Source organism: Hemiscyllium ocellatum, chromosome 38 (assembly GCF_020745735.1).
Source record: "Hemiscyllium ocellatum isolate sHemOce1 chromosome 38, sHemOce1.pat.X.cur, whole genome shotgun sequence".
Taxonomy (NCBI): domain Eukaryota; kingdom Metazoa; phylum Chordata; class Chondrichthyes; order Orectolobiformes; family Hemiscylliidae; genus Hemiscyllium; species Hemiscyllium ocellatum.
Window position 1 is genome coordinate 38,437,887 of NC_083438.1, and position 22,869 is coordinate 38,460,755.

Consider the following 22,869-nt stretch of genomic DNA (forward strand, 5'->3'; position numbering starts at 1 on the left):
TCCACCATTAGATTAGCTGTTGTTCCAGCACGGGGTAAATACTCCTGCTTAATTTTAACCAGCAACACAGAAAGGATTTCTCCTGCGCGGTAATCTGTGAAAATTCGAAAGGCCCAACATTACTTAAAGGAAAGATTAACTTTATTTCTTCAAGTTTAACGGAGAATAATTAACTCACAACTATTTACACCACCTTTCTCTAACCTACCTTTATCTACCCTTCCAGAATACTAGCCCGATAAAACTCCCAATTAAAATTTACAAGAAAATTCAAATTTTAAAACCAGCCAATGACTGAATCTTTTCCTTATCGTTAAGTTGGCTCTCCAGGTCAGTGTTGAGATTTTTTTCTCTGTACAAACTCCTTCTCTGGACAGGCACCTCTCAGAAAGTTCTGACTAGCAGTCTACAGCTGTTATTCTGGTCGCAGTTCTCCTCCCAACTGTTCAATTTTCCCCGGTCTTATGCCCCAAAGCATCGGATTGTGTCATTGACTTTTAAGATTGTCAATACTTGACTTGGTATTTTTGGGGGGGGTATAATTTAAACTGATTGGCCTAATTTGAATCAGGTTTGTCATTTCCAGACAACTAGCTACCCATGTAGCTGGAGCACACGTGACATTGTGTCTTATTGAGAACATGTGGTGCTGTAACTGATAGCGTTTACTCTCTTAAAGGTACAATGGTGTTGAAGGAGGGTGTTAAATGCCCTGTTCCTGCTCTGAATTACACTGCGGCTATTCTTCCTGAGTTGTCATAGATCTGGATTTTGACAGATTCAGGCAAGTCAAGATGTCAGCTGGGATTGTTGAAGGAGCACGCTGCCTGTGCCTTTAAGAGTCATGGAAGTCGACAGTGTGAAAACAGGCCCTTCGGCCCAACCTGCCCATGCGACCCATCTTTCACCATCAGTCTCATCCCATTTGCCTGCGTTGGGTCCTTACTCCTCCATACCCATCCCATCCAAGTCCCTGTCTCTCAAATTATACCAGTCCTCTCTGCTGACTCTGGACGCCCAATCCAAACACTCACCACCCTCTGTCTGAAAACATTTTTCCTCTGGACCCTCTTCCCTCTCACCTTAAACCTCTTCCATCTGGTTTTAGCTTCCCCCCCATTGCCCCATCACCACAGGGAAAAGCTGTCACATTATTCCATCTCCCTCATGATTTTATAAACTTCTACAAGGTCACCTCTCAGCCTCCGATGCTCCAGGATACATATCCCCAGACCCTATCCAGCCTCTCCCTTTCTCTCAAACTTCTCAACCATCTTTTCTGAACTCTTCCTGGGTTAATAATATCCTTTCGAGAGGAGGGTGACCAAAACTTCACACAATACTCCAAAAGTGACCTTAACCAACAGTTGCATCAAGACATCCGAACGCCTTTATTCAACGCTCGTCCCTCACCACCATCGAGTATCGGAGTTAGTCCAATGGTACCGCAGTCCGGAGGGTAGGTACACTCCTCGCTAGGAGAGACACAGTGACTGTTTCTCTCAGAGAATACCCTCTTGCATGGAACTTAACTACAAGACTCATAGAGCGACAATGTGTCTGTGTAAGAGAGAGAGAGAGAAAACCACATGCGCATGACATCTGCCTACATTTTCTGAATTTGTTCCTTCCTCTTTGAAAATTGCAAAACGCATCAATTTCATTTTTCCGAAGGTGGGAGTGAGCATCTGGAGGCGCTGGCTGCTTGTGGATATTGAGGAGGCATGTGGAATTGGGAAATGGCTCCGTGGAAAATGACCTCCATGATGTGGAATACCCTTCTTCCAAGTGTTCTGCTCCTCTCTGGTAAGTGGACGAGTCCTTCGGGGAGATGTTGGCTGCTAGGCTTTTCGGTAAAGGAATTAATTTACTTCCTCCCTCCTCCCGAATTTTACACAACGTCGCTGAGTGGATTGCACCAATATGTTTGCTTCCAGTTGTTGGTCAATAGTGTTCCCCATCGCTTAATTCCAGTGCAGTGGCTAAGTGTGGGCTGGCATTGAGAGATCGAGCAGAGAGATGGAATCATAGAGATGTACAGCACGGAAACAGACCCTTCGGTCCATCTCGTTCATGCTGACTCAGATATCCTGACCTAATCTAGTCCCATTTGCCAGCACTTGGCCCATACCCCTCCAAACCCTTCCTAATCATGTTCCCATCCAGATGCCTTTTAAATGCTGTCATTGTACCAGCCTCCATCACTTCCTCTGGCAGCTCATTCCATACACGTACCACCCTCTGGGTGAAAAAGTTGCCTCATAGGTCTCTTTTAAATTTTTCCCCGCTCACCTATGCCTCTCTAGTTCTGGACTCCCCCACCCGAGAGAAAAGACTTTGCCTATTTACCCTATCCATGCCTCTCATGATTTTATAAACCTCTATAAGGTCACCCCTCAGCCTCCGACGCTCCAGGGAAAACAGCCCCAGCCTGTTCAGCCTCTCCCTGTGGCTCAGACCCTCCCACCCCGGCAACATCCTTTTCTGAACCAGATGCACTCACCAAGCGGTTTATCTGACTCCATCCAGTGAGGGAATAGTCAACTCAGTGGGTGACTCAGCGCAAAACGGAGGCCACTCAATCCATCAGGCCTGTGCCGGTCCCTGGAAGAATTTTCCGATTCTCCCCACTGCCCGCTGTTCCCTTCTCACAACACTACCCCACCCAAGTCCTTCTGCAAATACTCTTTTCTGAACGGTATTCTTACAGAACACAGCAGCTCGTTATGTCTCCTCCTCTTCTCTTGCCCTAACCCCCTGCAGCTTTTTCTGATCTGCTCAAACTTGAGTCCCTTGAGTGACCAGTCCTTATGCTCTCACCGCCCTGTACCCTGGGTGTACTTTCATGCGACCGTACAGTACAGCAGCAATGCTTGAGGTTCCTGGGGCTCTATATGACTTAATATTACTTCCCCCTTTTCCAAAATTCACCATCTCTCACTTCGCTGCATTAAAATCAATCCGTATATCGGTCCCATCCCATTGGTTTACCCTGCCATCCGGAGTGCGGTTCATGTACAAACTTTAATAGCTTGCCAACCCATGGAAGCCTGGGGCGACGTGGTGGCTCAGTGGTTAGCACTGCTGCCACCCAGCGCCATGGGCAATTTAGCATGGCCAATTCACCTGACCCGCACATCTTTGGACTGTGGAAGGAAACCGGAGCACCCAGAGAAAACCCACGCAGATACAGGGAGAATGTGCAAATTCCACATAGATAGATAGATAGATAGATAGATAGATAGATAGATAGATAGATAGATAGATAGATAGATAGATAGATGGATAGATGGATAGATGGATAGATAGATAGATAGATGGATAGATGGATAGATAGATAGATAGATAGATAGATAGATAGATAGATAGATAGATAGATAGATAGATAGATAGATAGATAAATAGATAGACAGACAGATAGACAGACAGACAGCTAGAGAGAAAGACAACAAAATTAGCTCAAAATCTCAGTGGTTCAGGCAGTGTCCGTGGAGTGAGAACAAGCGAATGTTTTGAGTCGAGATGACTCTTATCAAAGTGCTATCAGATAGGAATGTTTTGATTTCAATACAGGCCCCTACATCTGCAATAATTTGAAAAAGAAAGGTAAAGGGGGATAGCGGTAGATAGCTGGACACACACAAAGATACATCTGCCTACACACAGGGAGATATGTAAAGGGAGAGAGTGATGAATAGATAAAGCGACAGATACTTAGATTGACAGATAGATCCACAGATAGATGGATACATAGACAGACCAACAGACACACATGAACAGCAGGATAAATGGATTGATAGATAGATAGGCAGACAAACAGATAAAGAAGCAACCAGACAATAAGTGACATTAATTGGCCTGAAAAGATTCGGCTACTTTGGCTCATTTGGCTTAAAAACTTTCCCGATTACAAATAAGTGAATGACAGTCATCTGCAATTTCCTGTCAGGTCATCAGACGTAAACAGTCAGTCATTATTCCTGACTGCTTCATGGTCACATTAACCAGCTCCAGAGGACAGGACAGGACAGGACAGGAACATGTGGGCAACGGTGTTTCTTCAGAGTGCCTTGTGCAGGGTGTGGACTGCTCAATTTCTGACAAGTCGCTTTAGCTTCTGAGAAGAGAGAGGAAGGACGCAGAGAAGGGTGCTTTTTTTTAAATACAATGTGGTTCTTGAATTAACTGATCAAAGAGAAAATAGGACCAGAATAGGGGGAAGTAGACTGTGACAATTGTTAAGGAACGGCAGTTCGTTTGGATTTGTTCCAATAAGAATCCAGAGAAACCCTACGGTGTGGAAACAGGCCCTTCGGCCCAACACATACATACTGGCCCTGCCAAGAGTAACCCACTCAGACCCATTCCCCTACCATTTACTCAACATTTACCCCTGACTAATGCACCTAACCTCCATATCCCTGAGCACTATGGGATGATTCCCCATGGCCAATCCACCCTAACCTGCACATCCCTGGACACTATGGAACAATTTCCCATGGCCAATCCACCCTAACCTGCACATCCCTGGGCACTATGGGACAATTTCCCATGGCCAATCCACCCGAACCTGCACATCCCTGGGCACTATGTGACAATTTCCATTGCCAATACACCCTAACCTGCACCTGTGGGCAGCACGGTGGCACAGTGGTTAGCACTGCTGCCTCACAGCGTCAGAGATCCTGGTTCAATTCCCGCCTCAGGCGACTGACTGTGTGGAGTTTGCACGTTCTCCCCGTGTCTGCGTGGGTTTCCTCCGGGTGCTCCGGTTTCCTCCCACAGTCACAAAGATGTGCAGGTCAGGTGAATTGGCCATGCTAAATTGCCCGTAGTGTTAGGTAAGGGGTAAATGTAGGGGTATGGGTGGGTTGCGCTTCGGCGGGTCAGTGTGGACTTATTGGGCCGAAGGGCCTGTTTCCATACTGTAAGTAATCTAATCTAATCTAATCCCTGGGCACACTATGGGACAATTTAGCATGGCCAATCCACCTTAACCTGCACATCCCTGGACACCACGGGACAATTTTCCATGGCCAATCCACCCTGACCTGCACATCGCTGGACACTATGGGACAATTTCCCATGGCCAATCCACCCTAACCTGCACACCTTTGGACTGTTTCCACACTGTAAGTAATCTATCTATCTATCTATCTATCTGTCTATCTATCCATCTATCTATCTATCTGTCTATCTATCTATCTATCTATCTATCTATCTGTCTGTCTATTTATCTATCTATCTATCTATATCTATCTATCTATCATCTATCTATCTATCTATCTATCTATCTATCTACCTGTCTATCTATCTCTCTATCTCTCTATCTATGTTTCTACCTATCTTTCTATGTATGTGTATTTTTGTGTTGCGCTCTCAGGTCTGTGCCGGTTTGTATCATTGTGGTGAATCACTGCTCCCATATCCCATCCCACTTCCACAGCCTCGTTATTGCCTCAGTCCCAGGTCATCCTGGTATAACACGATGGCTGCGTTTCTCTGTCACCTGGCACGGCAGAAGATCCCGCTGGATAGGATCGCCAGTAGAAAATCACTCCACCCTTTCAGCAGAAAGCTTGCATTATCCAAACAACATCACAATTTGGTGTAGCCAATTTGTGCGGACGAAATGTGCGTTAGAACAGTTGTCCTTGCTCGTCTGTTGCACGGTCACCTTTCACTGCATATTCTGTTTGCCTTGGTCATCATGCTCACTTCCTCTTCAGAAACCCTCTTCCCGTCGTCTGAAAGAAGAAAAAAACAGCAAATTGCCATAGGCTTTGGTGTATCTTTCATCTCTATTCTCACACCCATCCTGTCTTTTCCTTGGACTGGTCACTTTGAGATCCCTTTGGCCAGTCAGCCTTCCCATACACTTTGATTGTCATTAAACTGTATTGAGCTAAACACTTTTGAATTTACACTTCAAGCACCTGAGGGTGTTACAACTTATTCCAGAAAAAGAACATGCTTTATTTGGAAAGAGGAAGCAAAACTGAAGTTTATTTTAGGTTCGTATCAAGGAACCTAATGTTAAGTAACTAAAATGGTACATTTATCAAATCTACTCCCAAAGAAGTCATCGAGTCCTACAGCACAGAATCCAAGCAATCTCTGCTGACCCTCACCCCAAGCTAACCTAGTTCCCCCCCACCCCCTCCACCTGCCTGCTCCTGGCCCACCTCCCTCCAACCCTTTCCTGTTCATGTCCTTATCCAAATCCCTTTTAAACGTTGTAACTGTTCCCACTACCCCCCCCACTTCCTCAGGAAGATCATTCCACACAAGGACTACCCTTGCTGTAAAATGTTTGCCTCTTACCATTTTTAAATCTCTCTCCTCTCACCTTAAAAATGTCACCCCGTAGTCTTTAAATCCACCACCCTAGGGAAAAGGCAACTGCCACCAACTCTATCTACGCCTGTCATGATTTTATAAACTTCTATCAGGTCGGCTCTCAATCTCCTATGCTGAAAATGTGATGCTGGAAAAGCGCAACAGGTCAGGCAGCATCCAAGGAACAGGAGATTCGACGTTTCGGGCATAAGCCCTTCTTCTGAAGAAGGGCTTATGCCCAAAACGTCGAATCTCCTGTTTCTTGGATGCTGCCTGACCTATTGTGCTTTTCCAGCAACACATTTTTCAGCTCTGATCTCCAGCATCTGCAGACCTCACTTTCTCCTCTCAATCTCCTACGCCCCAGTGAAAAAAGTCCCAGCCTTTCTTTATAACTCCAACCCTCCCATTCCCGGCCACATCCTTGGGAAACCTCTCCGGAACCCTCCCCAGTTTAATAATATCCTTCCTATAACAGGGCGCCCAGAACTGGACACAGTATTCCAGAAGGGACCTCCCCAATGTCCTGTACAACATGACGTCCCCAACTCAAAGACATTTGTACAAATTGAGAAAAACTCCTACGTTAGGAACATCCATCATCTTGATCAGAACAGGAATAATAACAGGAAGAAACATGGGAAAGGAGAACATAGAGACAGGAGGGGGTCAATCAGGTCTTCAAGTATGCTGCACCATTCAATAGTGTCCATTCCTACCATACTTTCTCATTGCTGAGGGAGATTGGATAGAGGCTTTGAAGACAATGGACAGAGTAGATAGAGAGAAGCTGTTCCCACTCACTAAAGGCACAAGAATTACATGAAATTCAGGAGATGCACAAATGAAACAAGGATAAGGAAAATGTTTTCCATTAGTGTCAGGCCTGGGAACGCACTACCTGGTCAGCTCAAGCCTGCCAGACACCTGGTGAGTGAATTCATCTCGACAGCATGGCTTCGGTTCCTACAGCGGCTGAGATTCTCAAGAAGGTCCTATCTCTAAACATCCCTCCCTGATCTGATGCCTGCTAAGGTTAGATCACCAGGAGAAAGTGAGGTCTGCAGATGCTGGAGAGCAGAGCTGAAAAATGTGTTGCTGGAAAAGCGCAGCAGGTCAGGCAGCATCCGAGGAGCAGGAGATTCGACGTGAAGGGCTTATGCCCGAAAGGTTGAATCTCCTGTTCCTTGGATGCTGCCTGACCTGCTGCGCTTTTCCAGCAACACATTTTCAGCAAGGTTAGGTCACCACCACCAGTCATTCCACCCCCCCTCCCCCCCTCTCTAATGAGAGAAGACCTCTCTTTGCAATTTCGCCTCATCTTCCAACTGAAATCTTCAATTCTGGTACAATATACATAGGATCAGCTCAGATTCAAGGGGCGATGAAGAGGAATTTCTTCTCTCAGAGAGCTGTGAGTCTGTGGAACCCCTTGGCCCCGAGAGCTGTGGGAGTGTAGAGGCCTTGTGGATATTTGAGGCTGAGATCGAACGATTCTTGCTCGGTCGGGGAATCAAGAGAAAGGGCAGGAAAATAGTCATGAGGAGTGTGTCAGATGAGCCATGATCTTATTGAATGGGGGAACAGCCTCAGGGATAGAATGGTCTACTCCTGTTCCTCTTTCCTTATGATCTTATGTATCATAGAGTCATAGAGTTACACTGCATAGGAAACAGTCCCTTCGGTCCCTCCAGTCCTAACCCCAAACTAAACCAGTCCCGCCTGCCTGCTCCTGACCCATCTCCCTCCAAACCTTTCCTTATCCAAATACCTTTTAAACATTGCAATTGTGTTTTGTTCAGACTCTGTATCTCTGACTCACTTTGAGTATACGTCCGTCTTCCAATGTCTTTCCCAAATGTGACTTTTCCTGTTGTCTTTCCTAGTTCCACCTTGTGTCGTTGGAAACAAGGTCTTCCTCACGGCTCTTGTTGGGACCGAGGTACTGATCCCGTGCCAGCTAACACCAGAGAGGGGGAGGTTAGCACTACTTTCCTGGGAAAAAGAACATCAGGAGAAGGCCATCGCTGTGTATAGCCCGAGGCTTGGGTTTACTGTCCAAAATGAAAACTATTCCGGACGGATAGAGTTGAGAAACCAATCTGCCCTGGATGCATCAATCCTAATAAAAGCGTTGGAAATGCAGGATGAGGGGAATTATACCTGTGATCTTGCGATATTCCCTGAAGGAAAACTGAGAAAAGCCATCCATTTAACGATTCTAGGTAGGTACCTTAAATCAGGTCATGGTCAGAGTGGGACCATTCAGCGGGGCCGGATTGGCACAGACCCAGAACTGGTTTGTAGTTTGGAGTTATTATTAAAATAAAATATAACCCATTGAAATGATATTCCGTTGAAACTCAGGGAAGCAGACTCTAGAATACAGACACTTGTAAGAAGATTTAGTGAGCGAAATGACACTGAGTATTTATGAGGAATTGCCCATGTGAATAAATGTCATATTTCTTTCATTTTTATTTTACTTTTTAACATTTTTACTGAAGAGGATAAACATTACTTTTCTTTTTATTGCTTTGATTAATGTTTGTAACTAAGCCTGAAAAGGAATAAATCTGAGCTGCGCCGGAACAGTTCCGCGTCTAAATGGGTCTGTACCAAACCAGCCACGCCAAATTGGCTTTTCCGACTGGGCCTCCACCCGGTCATGTTCCATGTTAACAATATATCCTCGGGAAGGAAATGGTACACGTGTGTGTGTGTGTGTGTGTGTGTGTGTGTGTGTGTGTGTGTGTGTGTGTGTGTGTCTGTCTGTCTTTGTGTGTGTGTGTGCATGTGTATCTGTGTCTGTGTGTGTGTGCATGTGTCTATGTGTCTGTGTGTAAGAATGTGTGTGCATGCTTGTGTGTGCACATAACATGTGTACATGTGTGTGCACATATGTATGTATGCACATGTGTATGCATATGTGTGTCCATGTGCTTGTGTGCATACATGTGTGTGAATGTGCATGTGAATGTGAATATGTGAGCGCATGAGAATGTGTGTACATGGGTGAGCATGTGTTTGTGTGTGTGCATGTCTGAGTGTGTGTGTGTGTGAGAGCATATGTGTGTGAGAGCATATGTGTGTGTATGTAAGCATGTGTGAATGTGTGTGTATCTGTGCATGAGTATATGTGCGTGTGTGTGTGTGTGTGTGTGTGTATGTGTGTGTGAGTGTGTGTGTGTGCGTGTGTGTGTGTGCATGCGCGCGCATGCATGTGGGTCTGCAGGGGGTGAGGTCTAAAGTATCCTGAGGAGTAGGTGGGATTACAGTAGATTGCAATCAGAAGTGAGCTCTTGTGAATTGTTGAGGGAGCATTCCGGCTACATTTCAGCTCCACATCAAGGTTACTGGTGAAATTCTTGGTTAGTGAGTACTTGATGCTTTGAATGAGGCTTCATTGGTAGAAATGTTGGGCACCATGTCTTTAATCGGGTTCAGGTGCAGTGTATCCACCCCCTAATGTTACAACAAGAGTAGACAGTTTCTCCTACCCCTCCATGTGAGCTGGGAGACCCAGGGTCCAGTCCTACCACATGGCTGTGTTGCACAGTCTCTCTGCTTGGCTCGGATGATGTCCACGTTGAAGGTGAAGTTGCCACCTGCACGTTGCCCTCTATCGACCGTAACAAGGGATGGTTCTTGTGGTGATTGGAATGAGCTTAGCCAGGGATACCTCAGAGAGTCTGAGTTCCCTGACTGGGGCTGCCAACCTGGGTCCAATTGGGGAGCACTGCCTGGCTGTGTCTGGGGGGCTCTGTTCACTCTGAGTGATGACTCTGTGGGAGCTGGATCAGTGTCACGCACTCTCCCCATGTCAGTAATGGGGGACTTGGTGACCGGATATTGGCTTCAGTGGTGTTATTTCAGAAACCCCAGTGCTGGAGAGTATTGAGAAAATCCTCCTTCCACAGCCCAACAATGGCTACGTTTCTCACTTCCCAAATTACCCCTTAACTCTGTCTCATGCCTTCTCCAATCAGTTGGGTTCTTTGAAAAGATGTCTCTCTTTAACACCATCCTATGTGTCTGGCATGGGGGTAAACCCTCCTGTTTAATTTAAAACCAGCCACACAGAACATATTTATCCCATGAAATAATCTGTAAGATTTGGAGTGGCCAATAAAGATTTAAAGTAAAAATTAACAACTTTGTTACTTAAAGTATAACAGAGACTAATTAGCTAACAACTATGTACAAGTCCTTACTCTAACCTATGTTTTACCTTTCCTTCTATAACACTAATCTGATAAAACTCCCAATTAATACTTACAAATTAACATTTCTTATTTCTTTTCTCCTTGTTAGGAATCTCTGCATCACAGGTTACTGGTCGAAAAAGTACTTTTAAGAGAGTTTGTTTTAAAGCAGTCTTTGTTACATGCTAGGACTTGGAAGCTCTCCTCTCAACTGTTCAATTGTCTCCTGGTCTTATTCACAGATTGTGTCATGGGCTTTTAAGATTGTCGGTGCACTCGGTTCAAACTTTTTTTTGGATTAGATTAGATTACTTACAGTGTGGAAACAGGCCCTTCGGCCCAACAAGTCCACACCGACCCACCGAAGCGAAACCCACCCATACCCCTACATTTGCCCCTTACCTAACACTACGGGCAATTTAGCATGGCCAATTCACCTGACCCGCACATTTTTGGAGTGTGGCAGGAAATCGGAGCACCCGGAGGAAACCCACGCAGACACGGGGAGAACGTGCAAACTCCACACAGTCAGTCGCCTGAGGCGGGAGTTGAACCCGGGTCTCTGGCGCTGTGAGGCAGCAGTGCTAACCACTGTGCCACCGTGCATTTGGTGTTTTCTCGGGGTATAGTTTGAACTGATTGGCCGAATTTGAATTATTTTTTGTCTCTTGGCAGCGAACTACTCGAGTTGTTCGACCCAGCGTTGACTTCTTGAGAACGCTTGGTGCTGTGTCCAGTAGTTATGCTGTTTTTAACTATCTTAAAGGTACATCCACATCTTCATAACACCTCACCCCTTAAGAAAAAATGAACCATTATAATGAAAAGATGGCTTCTTTTTTTTCTACCTTTTAAACACATTACCCTAATATACTGATAACTTTCATATAGGTTCACCTTAACTTCTGTCCATCTACCAATATCTATATATCTATATCAAAACCCTTCTTTTTAAAGTTACATTCTCAGGTTAGCTGTTAACAATGGTGATAGCTAAACAATATGTTGAAGGTGTTAGCCCTCGTGTTCTCTGTCTATGAGCTGATGTTTAGATTGATTCTAATCTAAAAAAGTGAGATAAGTGTTTTACATAAATTCATGCAGTTTTTGAGCTCAGAGTTCTACATGAATGTATGCAGTTTTTGAGCAAAGTGCAATGTCTGGGGTGGGGGGTTGTGAGTGTGAGAAAGTGTCTGTGTGTGTGTGTGTGTGTGTGTGTAGTGAGTGCAAAGTGTCTGATGTCTGTGAGGGGGTGCATGTGTGAGGGTGTGTGTCTATAAGGGTGTGTGCGGGTGTCTGTGTGTACCTGTGTCCGTGTGTATGTGAGAGTGTGTGTGTGTTAACCATAACACCTCCTGTCTGTCTGCTACTGACAACACAGTCTGGTGCCCTTCGGCCCATGTCCCCTCTGCACTAATCTGCCGTGGTCTCCATTTCCATCTGAGGAGTCTATCTTTCAGATAATAACCCTCCCTCCAGAATATTCTCTGTCTCCTTTGTGGGGTACACATCCATGTATATATCTTTTCTCATCTTGCCTTACTGTTGCAGGTCTCTTAGCCTTTCAGGCCTGAACACTTCTGTCTGACCCTCTGCCTGTTCAGGTTTTTCCTGTACCATTACGTCAAACAGGGTATCCGCTAACTGAACCTCAACTCCTTCACCTTTCTCGTCACTTTTTGCTTCGTACGGTGAAGTACGATCGAGCGATCTGGTCACGACACAGTCTGGGAAAATACCCGGATATTTCTGTTTTAACTCCTCAGTTTCTTGGTCTTCTTCACAACAAAGGGGTGTCACTCCCACCTTGGATCCTGCCAAATCATTCCCAATAGCAGACTGGATTCCTGGAGCTGACACTCAGTCAATCACTCCTGTTGTAACGTCCTCAGCACTCCAACCTGATCTTACACAGGGGAGCGCTAAATTTCTGCCCATCTGTCCCACAAATTACCACACCCTTGGGTAACAGAACAGGACGAATGCATATTTGCTCGTCCCTCACTTTCAGTGACTGGTTCGAACCTGTATCTCTCAAAATTCTAACTTCTTGTCCTTCTCCCCCTGTTCTTTCTGACTAAACTTTACCCAGAGAGGTGAATTCTTTGTCGAGATCAGGCACTAACTCCATACCCAGCCCCTGCCTGGGCTGTGCGCTCTCCTGCAGCTCCTCAGCTCCTCTTGGGGTCTCCTTTACTACCTTCCCTAACGCTCCTTTTGCCACATCTTTTCCCACAGCGCCTTTCTTTAACGACCAGCACTGTGTCTTTATGTGTCCCACCTTCGGGCTGTGAAAACACCTTTTCCCAGTGCCCCTCTGAAACCACCAGGACTGTCATTTTCTGTGTCCCACTCCATTACAGTGAAAACTCCTGACACCTTTCACCTCCTGTCCACCCTGTTAGGCTGCTTTTTTGTCCTGTGGTAAATTCTTACCAGTGCTCTCTACTCTTGGTTTCGTAGTGTAGGATCTCCCCTTCTCCCCACTTCTATCCCTCACAGGACGAAATTCTGGCTGGAAGCTTGACTAATGCCCCAACATTTATTCATCTGCTAATTCTGCTGCCCTCCTCACTTCCTGTTCCTCCACACGAATTCTTACCATCTCTGGAGGTGAGGTTTTGAACTCCTCCAGCAGAATAATCTCTCTGAGAGCCTCAAAGGTCCTATCTATTTACAAAGCACACACCCATTGATCAAAATGACTATGTTTAATTCTTTCAAACTCAACATAAGTCTGTCCCGGTTCCTTCTTTGTGATTCTGAACTGCTGTCTATATGCTTCTGTAACCAATTCATAAGCACTTAAAATAACCTGTTTAACCTCGTCAAAATCTCTTGATCCCTCATCTGACAGTGCGACAAATATCTCACTGGCTCTGCCGACCAGTTGAGTCTGAACTAGCGTTTCCCATAAATTCTCGGATCACTCCAAATTTTCACATGAAATAAAGAACGCTTCAGCATCTTTCTCATCAAAATGGGGCAGAGTTTTGACATATTTCGATATTATCACTATCTTCTATTTTAATCTCCTTCCTGTTAACTTGACTTTGCTAAGTCACAACTTCTCAAGTTCAACTTATCTCTTCCTTTCACCCTCTTTTCTCTCTCTTCTCTCTCTCTCTCTTTCTCTCTCGCTTTCTTCTCTATCTCTCTCTCTTTGCTCAGCCAACAACCCCCCTCTCTCGCTCTTCTCTCTCTCTTCTGTCTCTCCTTCCCTTTCTCTCTCTCTCTCTCTCCCCCCCTTTCCCCTCTCTCTCTGTTTATCTTCCAACTCCATTTTCCTCAATTGTAATTTAATTTTTTCTATTTCTGCTGCACTTGTTTGTTTCTCTAACATACCTAAGTGTTTTGAGTAATTCCCTTACAAGGAGAAAGTGAGGACTGCAGATGCTGGAGATCAGAGCTGAAAATGTCTTGCTGGAAAAGCGCAGCAGGTCAGGCAGCATCCAAGGAGCAGGAGAATCGACGTTTCAGGCATAAGCCCTGAAGAAGGGCTCATGCCCGAAACATCGATTCTCCTGCTCTTTGGATGCTGCCTGACCTGCTGCGCTTTTCCAGCAACACATTTTCAGAGCTAATTCCCTTACAAATCAGTTTTACTGGTTAATCCCAAAACTAAATTCTTTGCTAATTCTAAAATAATGGTCTTTTTCTTTCCTTCTAAGTTTTCTTGGCAAATTTGAGAATGATCTTCAAATCCCAGAACCGCTGTTGCAATTTTAAGAGCCTTTCCTCTCACTTTTAATTTAATTAATCACAAGTCACTGAACTTCAACAAATTGTCTCACCTACATTTCATTTAAAGATCTGTGTGGAGTTTGCACGTTCTCCCCGTGTCTGTGTGGGTTTCCTCCGGGTGCTCCGGTTTCCTCCCACAGTCCAAAGATGTGCAGGTTAGGTGAATTGGCCATGCTAAATTGCCTGTAGTGTTAGGTAAGGGGTAAATGTAGGGGTATGGGTGGGTTGCGCTTCGGCGGGCTGGTGTGGACTTGTTGGGCTGAAGGGCCTGTTTCCACATTGTAAGTAATCTAATCTAACCTATAAAGTAATCTAATCTAATCTGTGACACTAACCTGCAAGTGGGTAAATCTGTTGGGATTTTTCGTACCCCCAAATCCAATCAAATCTGTTTAAACCAATTCAAATCACAGACCCAAATTGTTACAACACAGGGTAAAGCCTCCTGCATAATTTAAACCCAGCAACACAGAAATGATTTATCCCATGCAGTAACCAGTAAAAATATGAGTGATTTGAGAATGGGGTAAAGTAAAAATTAGCAACTTTATTTCTGAAAGCATAACAGAGAATAGTCACAGAGATGTACAGCACGGAAACAGACCCTTCGGTCCAACCTGTCCATGCCAACCCAGATATCCCAACCCAATCTAGTCCCACCTGCCAGCACCCGGCCCATATCCCTCCAAACCCTTCCTGTTCATATACCCATCCAGATGCCTCTTAAATGTTGCAGTTGTACCTCCACCACTTCCTCTTGCAGCTCATTCCATACACGTACCACCCTCTGTGTGAAAAAGTTGCCCCTTAGGTCTCTTTTATATCTTTCCCCTCTCACCCTAAACCTATGCCCCTCTAGTTCTGGACTCCCCCACCCCATGGAAAAGACTTTGCCTATTTACCCTATCCATGCCCCTCATAATTTAGTAAACCCCTATAAGGTCACCCCTCAGCCTCCGACGTTCCAGGGAAAACAGCCCCAGCCTGTTCAGCCTCTCCCTGTAGCTCAGACCCTCCAACCCTGGCAACATCCTTGTGAATCTTTTCTGAACCCTTTCAAGTTTCACAACATCTTTCCAATAGGAAGGAGACCAGAATTGCACACAATATTCCAACAGTGGCCTAACCAATGTCCTGTACAGCCGCAACATGACCTCCCAACTCCTGTATTCAATACTCTGACCAATAAAGGGAAGCATACCAAGCACCTTCTTCACTATCCTATCTACCTGTGACTCCACTTTCAAGGAGCTATGAACCTGCACTCCAAGGTCTCTTTGTTCAGCAACACTCCCTAGGACCTTACCATTTAGTGTATAAGTCCTGCTAAGATTTGCTTTCCCAAAGTGCAGTACCTCACATTTATCTGAATTAAACTTCATCTGCCACTTCTCAGCCCATTGGCCCATCTGGTCCAGATCCTGTTGTAATCTGAGGAAACCCTCTTCGCTGCCCACTACACCTCCAATTTTGGTCTCATTTGCAAACTTACTAGCTGTACCTCTTATGCTCGCATCCAAATCATTTATGTAAATGACAAAAAGTAGAGGACCCAGCATCGATCCTTATGGCACTCCACTGGTCACAGGCCTCCAGTCTGAAAAACAACCCTCCACCACCACCCTCTGTCTTCTACAACTGTCTTTACTCTAACCCATCTTTTACCTTCCCTTCTATCATATTAGACTGATAAAACTCCCAATTAAGATTTACAAAACAACATTTCTTATCTCAAAACCAGGCAGCTGTAGGTTTTTGTCTTCGGATCTTCCCGTGTCTTCTTTTCTCCTTGTTAGGAATTCCTGCATCACAGGTTACTGATCGAAAGGGAGATATTTAAGAGAGTTTTTTTAAGCAGTCTGTTACATGCTAGGACTTGGCAGTTCTCCTCTCAACTGTTCAATTTTGCCCCGGTCTTATACCCCAGGGCACTTGAATGTGTCATTGGCTTTTAAGATTTTCAATATACTCAATTCAAACTTGATTGGAAATTGGTATTCTTTTCGGGATATAATTTAAACCGATTGGCCGAATTTGAATTTGATTTTTTTTGTGTCCATGCAATGACCTAATTGAGTTGTTCAACCCAGTATTATATTGTTGCCTTGTTGAGAATGCTTGGTGTTGTATCCAGTAGTTCTGCTGCTTTTAACTCTCTTAAAGGTGCACCTATATCTTCAAAACATATTATCGCCATGACAGAGTTTTACTCCCCTGAGACTCCTTTCTACTCCCATACACTGAATACACTCCCCTTGCCTGCATGGTAACCTCTGGTCTACGACAACACTCTTTCTCCTGCCCAACGCAAGCCCCCTTGTGCCTGAAGAAGGGTCACTGGACCCCAAGCGTTAACTCTGCTTTGTCTCCACAGATGCTGCAGTTTTTCCCAGGTAGACAGGCAGGAAGAACACAGCAAGCCAGGCAGCATCAGGAGCTGGAGAAATTGTTACAATGCAGTGGTGAACCCTTCTGTTAATTAAACCAAACACCCAGAAAAGCTCACCTCACCTCGTAATCTGTCAACGTATGAGAGACAGAGAACTCCCAAATTCCACTATTTAAAGAAGAAAATAAATTTATTCTTGAACTCTAAAAGTGAACATTAAACAACAACTGTTTACAACTCTAAACCCCCTCTTTCTCTTAACTGCTTGTTACCTTCCTCCAACTCCCTAACAATATGCTGTTCCAATAAAACACTTACTAAAATTACAACAACTTAATTTCAAAACCACACAGCAGCTGCCGGCTTTGGTGTCTATCTTCTCCCAGCTGAGATCTCCCTGGGTCGTCTTCTTTCTTTTTTCTGTGAAGATGTTTCATATGAAAAGGTACCTTGATAGAGTACGTTCCAGATAGCAATTGCTCTGTCAATGGCATTTGCACTACTGATGACAGTTACTCTCTCAATTATAGTAACTCTGTCTAACTTTCAAACTGCCTGCCTTATTATCCCCCTAACATCAGATCATCTCCTTGGTTCGATGTTGGCAAAACAATAAATTCAAGCTAAATTGGGTTTTACTATCTTGGGGCATAATTTAAACTGGTTGGTTAAATTTGGATTGATGTCAAAATAGCAACCAACTCAGGTCCTCATTTCTCAGCTAAATGTTACATATTTTCAATTTTCCACTACTCTCTGAGACTGCTAGCTAGTCATTTGTTAGGTGCTTGTAAGCTCACAGTGCAAAACATCATACACTCTGTCTTAAAGCTACAGTACATACCATAAGGCTATAAGACATAGGAGTGGAAGTAAGGCCAGTCGGCCCATCGAGTCCACTCCGCCATTTAATCATGGCTGATGGGCATTTCAACTCCACTTACCTGCATTCTCCCCGTAGCCCTTAATTCCTTGTGACATCAAGAATATATCAATCTCTGCCTTGAAGACATTTAGGGTCCCAGCCTCCACTGCACTCTGTGGCAATGAATTCCACAGGCCCACCACTCGCTGGCTGAAGAAATGTCTCCGCATTTCTGTTCTGAATTGACCCCCTCTCATTCTAAGGCTGTGTCTACGGGTTCTAGTCTCCTCGCCTAACGGAAACAATTTCCTAGCGTCCACCCTTTCGAAGTCACGTATTATCTTGTAAGTTTCTATTAGATCTCCCCTTAATCTTCTAAACTCCAATGAATCCAATCCCAGGATCCTCAGCCGTTCCTCGTATGTTAGACCTACCATTCCAGGGATCATCCGTGTGAATCTCCGCTGGACACGCTCCAGTGCCAGTATGTCCTTCCTGAGGTGTGGGGACCAAAACTGGACACAGTACTCCAAATGGGGCCTAACCAGAGCTTTATAAAGTCTCAGGAGCACAACGGTGCTTTTATATTCCAACCCTCTTGAGATAAATGACAACATTGCATTCCCTTTCTTAATCACGGACTCAACCTGCATGTTTACCTTTAGAGAATCCTTGACTAGCACTCCCAGATCCCTTTGTACTTTGGCTTTATGTATTTTCTCACCATTTAGAAAGTAGTCCATGCTTGTATTCTTTTTTCCAAAGTGCAAGACCTCGCATTTGCTCACATTGAATTCCATCAGCCATTTCCTGGACCACTCTCCCAACCTGTCTAGATCCTTCTGTAGCCTCCCCACTTCCTCAGTACTACCTGCCTGTCCACCTAACTTCGTATCATCGGCAAACTTCACTAGAAAGCCCCCAGTCCCTTCATCCAGATCATTAACATATAATGTGAACAGCTGCGACCCCAACACTGAACCCTGCGGGACACCACTCGTCACCGGCTGCCATTCCGAAAAAGAACCTTTTATCCCAACTCTCTGCCTTCTGTTAGACAGCCAATCCTCAATCCATCCCAGTAGCTCACCTTGAACACCATGGGCCCTCACCTTGCTCAGCAGCCTCCCGTGTGGCACCTTATCAAAGGCCTTTTGGAAGTCTAGATAGACCACATCCACTGGGTTTCCCTGGTCTAACCTACTTGTCACCTCTTCAAAGAATTCCAGCAGGTTTGTCAGGCATGACCTCCCCTTACTAAATCCATGTTGACTTGTTCTAATCCGACTCTGAAATCCCAAGAATTTAGAAACCTCATCCTTAATGATGGATTCTAGAATTTTACCAACAACCGAGGTTAGGCTAATTGGCCTATAATTTTCCATCTTTTGTCTTGATCCTTTCTTGAACAAGGGGGTTACAACAGCGATCTTCCAATCATCCGGGACCTTTCCTGACTCCAGTGACTCTTGAAAGATCTCAACCAATGTCCCCGCGATTTCCTCAGCCACCTCCCTCAGAACTCTAGGATGTAACCCATCAGGGCCAGGAGATTTATCAATTTTAAGACCTTTTAGCTTTTCTTGCACTATCTCTTTTGTAACTGCAACCATACACAACTCAACCTCGTGACTCCATTTAATTGTTGGGATATTACTCATGTCTTCCACTGTGAGGACTGATGCAAGGTACTTGTTAAGTTCTCCTGCTATTTCCTTATCTCCCATCACGAGGCTTCCAGCATCGGTTTGAAGTGGCCCGATGTCTACTTTTGCCTGTCATTTGTTTCTTATGTATTGTGTATGTACCTTCACCTTCAAACAAGGTCAACGTTTCGAGTGTAAATTCGCCACTTCCTGATGCTGCCTGCCTTGCTGTGTTCCCCCAGCCTCCTGCCTGTCCCTCCTGATGCTGCCTGCCTTGCTGTGTTCCCCCAGCCTCCTGCCTGTCCCTCCTGATGCTGCCTGCCTTGCTGTGCTCCCCCAGCCTCCTGCCTGTCCCTCCTGATGCTGCCTGCCTTGCTGTGTTCTCCCAGCCTCCTGCCTGTCCCTCCTGGTGCTGCCTGCCTTGCTGTGTTCCCCCAGCCTCCTGCCTGTCCCTCCTGGTGCTGCCTGCCTTGCTGTGTTCCCCCAGCCTCCTGCCTGTCCCTCCTGATGCTGCCTGCCTTGCTGTGTTCTCCCAGCCTCCTGCCTGTCCCTCCTGATGCTGCCTGCCTTGCTGTGTTCCCCCTGCCTCCTGCCTGTCCCTCCTGATGCTGCCTGCCTTGCTGTGTTCCCCCAGCCTCCTGCCTGTCCCTCCTGATGCTGCCTGCCTTGCTGTGTTCCCCAGCCTCCTGCCTGTCCCTCCTGATGCTGCCTGGCTTGCTATGTTCTCCCAGCCTCCTGCCTGTCCCTCCTGATGCTGCCTGCCTTGCTATGTTCTCCCACCCACCTGCCTGTCCCCCCTGATGCTGCCTGGCTTGCTGTGTTCTCCCAGCCTCCTGCCTGTCCCTCCTGATGCTGCCTGCCTTGCTGTGTTCCCCCAGCCTCCTGCCTGTCCCTCCTGATGCTGCCTGCCTTGCTGTGTTCCCCCAGCCTCCTGCCTGTCCCTCCTGATGCTGCCTGCCTTGCTGTGTTCCCCCAGCCTCCTGCCTGTCCCTCCTGATGCTGCCTGCCTTGCTGTGTTCCCCCAGCCTCCTGCCTGTCCCTCCTGATGCTGCCTGCCTTGCTGTGTTCTCCCATCCTCCTGCCTGAACTTAGAATCCCTATAGCACGTAAACATGCTAGAAGGCCCAGTAAGTCCTAACTGACTCTCCTAAGAGTATCCCACCCAGATCCATTCCCCTACATTCACCCCTGACTAATGCACGCAAACCTGCACATCCTGGGCACTATGGTACACTTTCCCATGGCCAATCCACCCTAACCTGCACATACCTGGGCACTATGGTACACTTTCCCATGGCCAATCCACCCTAACCTGCACATCCCTGGGCACTATGGGACAATTCCCCATGGCCAATCCACCCCAACCTGCACATCCCTGGGCACTATGGGACAATTTCCCATGGCCAATCCACCCTAACCTGCACATCCCTGGGCACTATGGTACACTTTCCCATGGCCAATCCACCCTAACCTGCACATCCCTGGGCACTATGGGACACTTTCCCATGGCCAATCCACCCTAACCTGCACATCCCTGGGCACTATGGGACAATTTCCCATGGCCAATCCATCCTAACTTGCACATCCTTGGGCACGATGGGACAATTTCCCATGGCCAATCCATCCTAACCTGCACATCCCCGGGCACTATGGGACAATTTCCCATGGCCAATCCACCCTAACCTGCACACCCTGGGCACTATGGGACAATTTCCCATGGCCAATCCACCTTAACCTGCACATCCCTGGAACCAATGGGACAATTTCCCATGGCCAATCCACCCTAACCTGCACATCCCTGGGCACTATGGGACAATTCCCCATGGCCAATCCACCCTGACCTGCACATCCCTGGGCACTATGGGACAATTTCCCATGGCCAATCCACCCTGACCTGCACATCCCTGGGCACTATGGGACAATTTCCCATGGCCAATCCACCCTGACCTGCACATCCCTGGGCACTATGGGACAATTTCCCATGACCAATCCATCCTGCCCTGCACATGTTCGGACTGTGGGAGGAAACCGGAGCACTCAGAGGAAGCCCACACAGACACGAGGAGAATGTGCAAACTCCACACAGACAGTCACCCTAGGGTGGGATCGGACCTGGTTCCCTGGTGCCACGAAGCAGCAGGTGCTAACCACTGAGCCTCCGTGCAAAATTAATACACTTTAATGTGTAGCTAATTTAGAATCTTAATCTACTTTAAACATATATGGAGAAACTGTTGAACAAATATATTACCTTAAACTACTCTGCCACCTGATGGTGTGTGAGGAGGACTTTGCTGCCTTCTGGGTAATCAGAGCTGGTGAACAAACACCGGCCCACCCCGTGACAACCATATCCTGTGATTTAATTGGAAGCTCCAGGTTGGGAGCTGTGCTGGAAATGGCTTGAACTGGGTTGATTTATAAACATCTGTAAGTGAGCCATGCCACCTTGCTTACTCTTCAGCAGTTTGGGGGTAATGTCTCCAGCTCTGGGCCAGGAGTCGAAGGTTCAAGTCCCAGCATGCTCCAGTGGTGTGCAGGACCATTTCTGAATCAGGATGATGAGGAAACCCTCACCCACGATTACATCGGCCTGGAAATGGAATTGGAGCAGGTCGCTGTTGCTGTTTTAATGTGAAGGATCACTCTTTGATGGAAGCAGACATTGAACTAATTTCCTGTTTATCCCTGACAGCGGTTCCCACCAACACAGCGACATCGGTCCCAGCAAAGGCTGGACTCTCCGAGGTCCCTGTGGCTCAGTGTATTGCGGCCTTTGGGAAACCAGCAGCAGATATCACCTGGAAATCCAGTCTCCATGGGAACCACACCACCATCCAGACGGCCAACAGCAACGGGACAGTGACTGTCAGCAGCCTGTACAAGCTGAGACCACGTCGTTCAGACAATGGTCAAACTGTGGCGTGTTTTATCACTCACCCAGCAACAGACAGCAGCAAGACATACCGCTTACAACTGGAGATCTCCTGTAAGTCCCACATGGAAAGACAGACTGTAGCTGAGAAGATGAGTAGGGGGCACCATCAGCTCCTTGATAAGCCAGTCAATTCAATCATAAAATCCCTACAGTGTGAAAGCTGGCCATTTGGCCCATCAACTGTACTGCAACCCTCCGAAGAGCATCCCACCTGGAGCCATTCCCCAACTTTATCCCGATAACCCTGCATTCCCCATGGATAACCTACATTGTTGAGATATCCCCGGATACTATGGGACAATTTCCCATGGCCAATCCACCCTAACCTGCACATCCTTGGGCACTATGAGACAATTTCCCATGGTCAATCCATCCTAACCTACACATCCCTGGGCACTATGGGATAATTTCCCATGGCCAATCCACCCAAACCTGCTCATTCCTGGGCACTATGGGACAATTTTCCATGGCCAATCCACCCGACCTACACATCCCTGGACTCCAGTGAACAATTTAGCATTGCCAATCCATCCTGACCTGTACGTCTTTGGATTGTGAGAGGAAGCCCGCACAGACACAGGGAAAATGTGCAAACTCCACACAGGCAGGAATAGCTGGTGGAATCAAACCTGGGTCCCTGGCGCTGTGAGGCAGCAGTGCTAACCACTGAGCCGCTGTGCTGCCTTAACTGCGGTCGATCTAATCTCAGCCTCAACCCACCTTCCTCCGCATTTCCTTCAACA

At 46.4% G+C, this 22,869-nt stretch overlaps 1 protein-coding gene across 2 annotated transcripts in view; it reads left to right on the plus strand.

The window, feature by feature from the left end:
• Positions 1-1,661: 1,661 nt before the first annotated feature.
• LOC132833963 (nectin-1-like) overlaps positions 1,662-22,869 on the plus strand; it is a 59,778-nt gene continuing 38,570 nt past the window's right edge. Inside the window, exons 1-3 of one of the 2 annotated variants that reach the window (XM_060852665.1) lie at positions 1,662-1,806; positions 8,226-8,564; positions 21,884-22,177. In XM_060852665.1, the coding sequence (XP_060708648.1) occupies positions 1,725-1,806; positions 8,226-8,564; positions 21,884-22,177 (715 nt within the window). In that variant the 5' untranslated portion in view covers positions 1,662-1,724. The remainder of the gene's footprint in view (positions 1,807-8,225; positions 8,565-21,883; positions 22,178-22,869) is intronic. The other variant, XM_060852666.1, reaches the window with a different exon arrangement.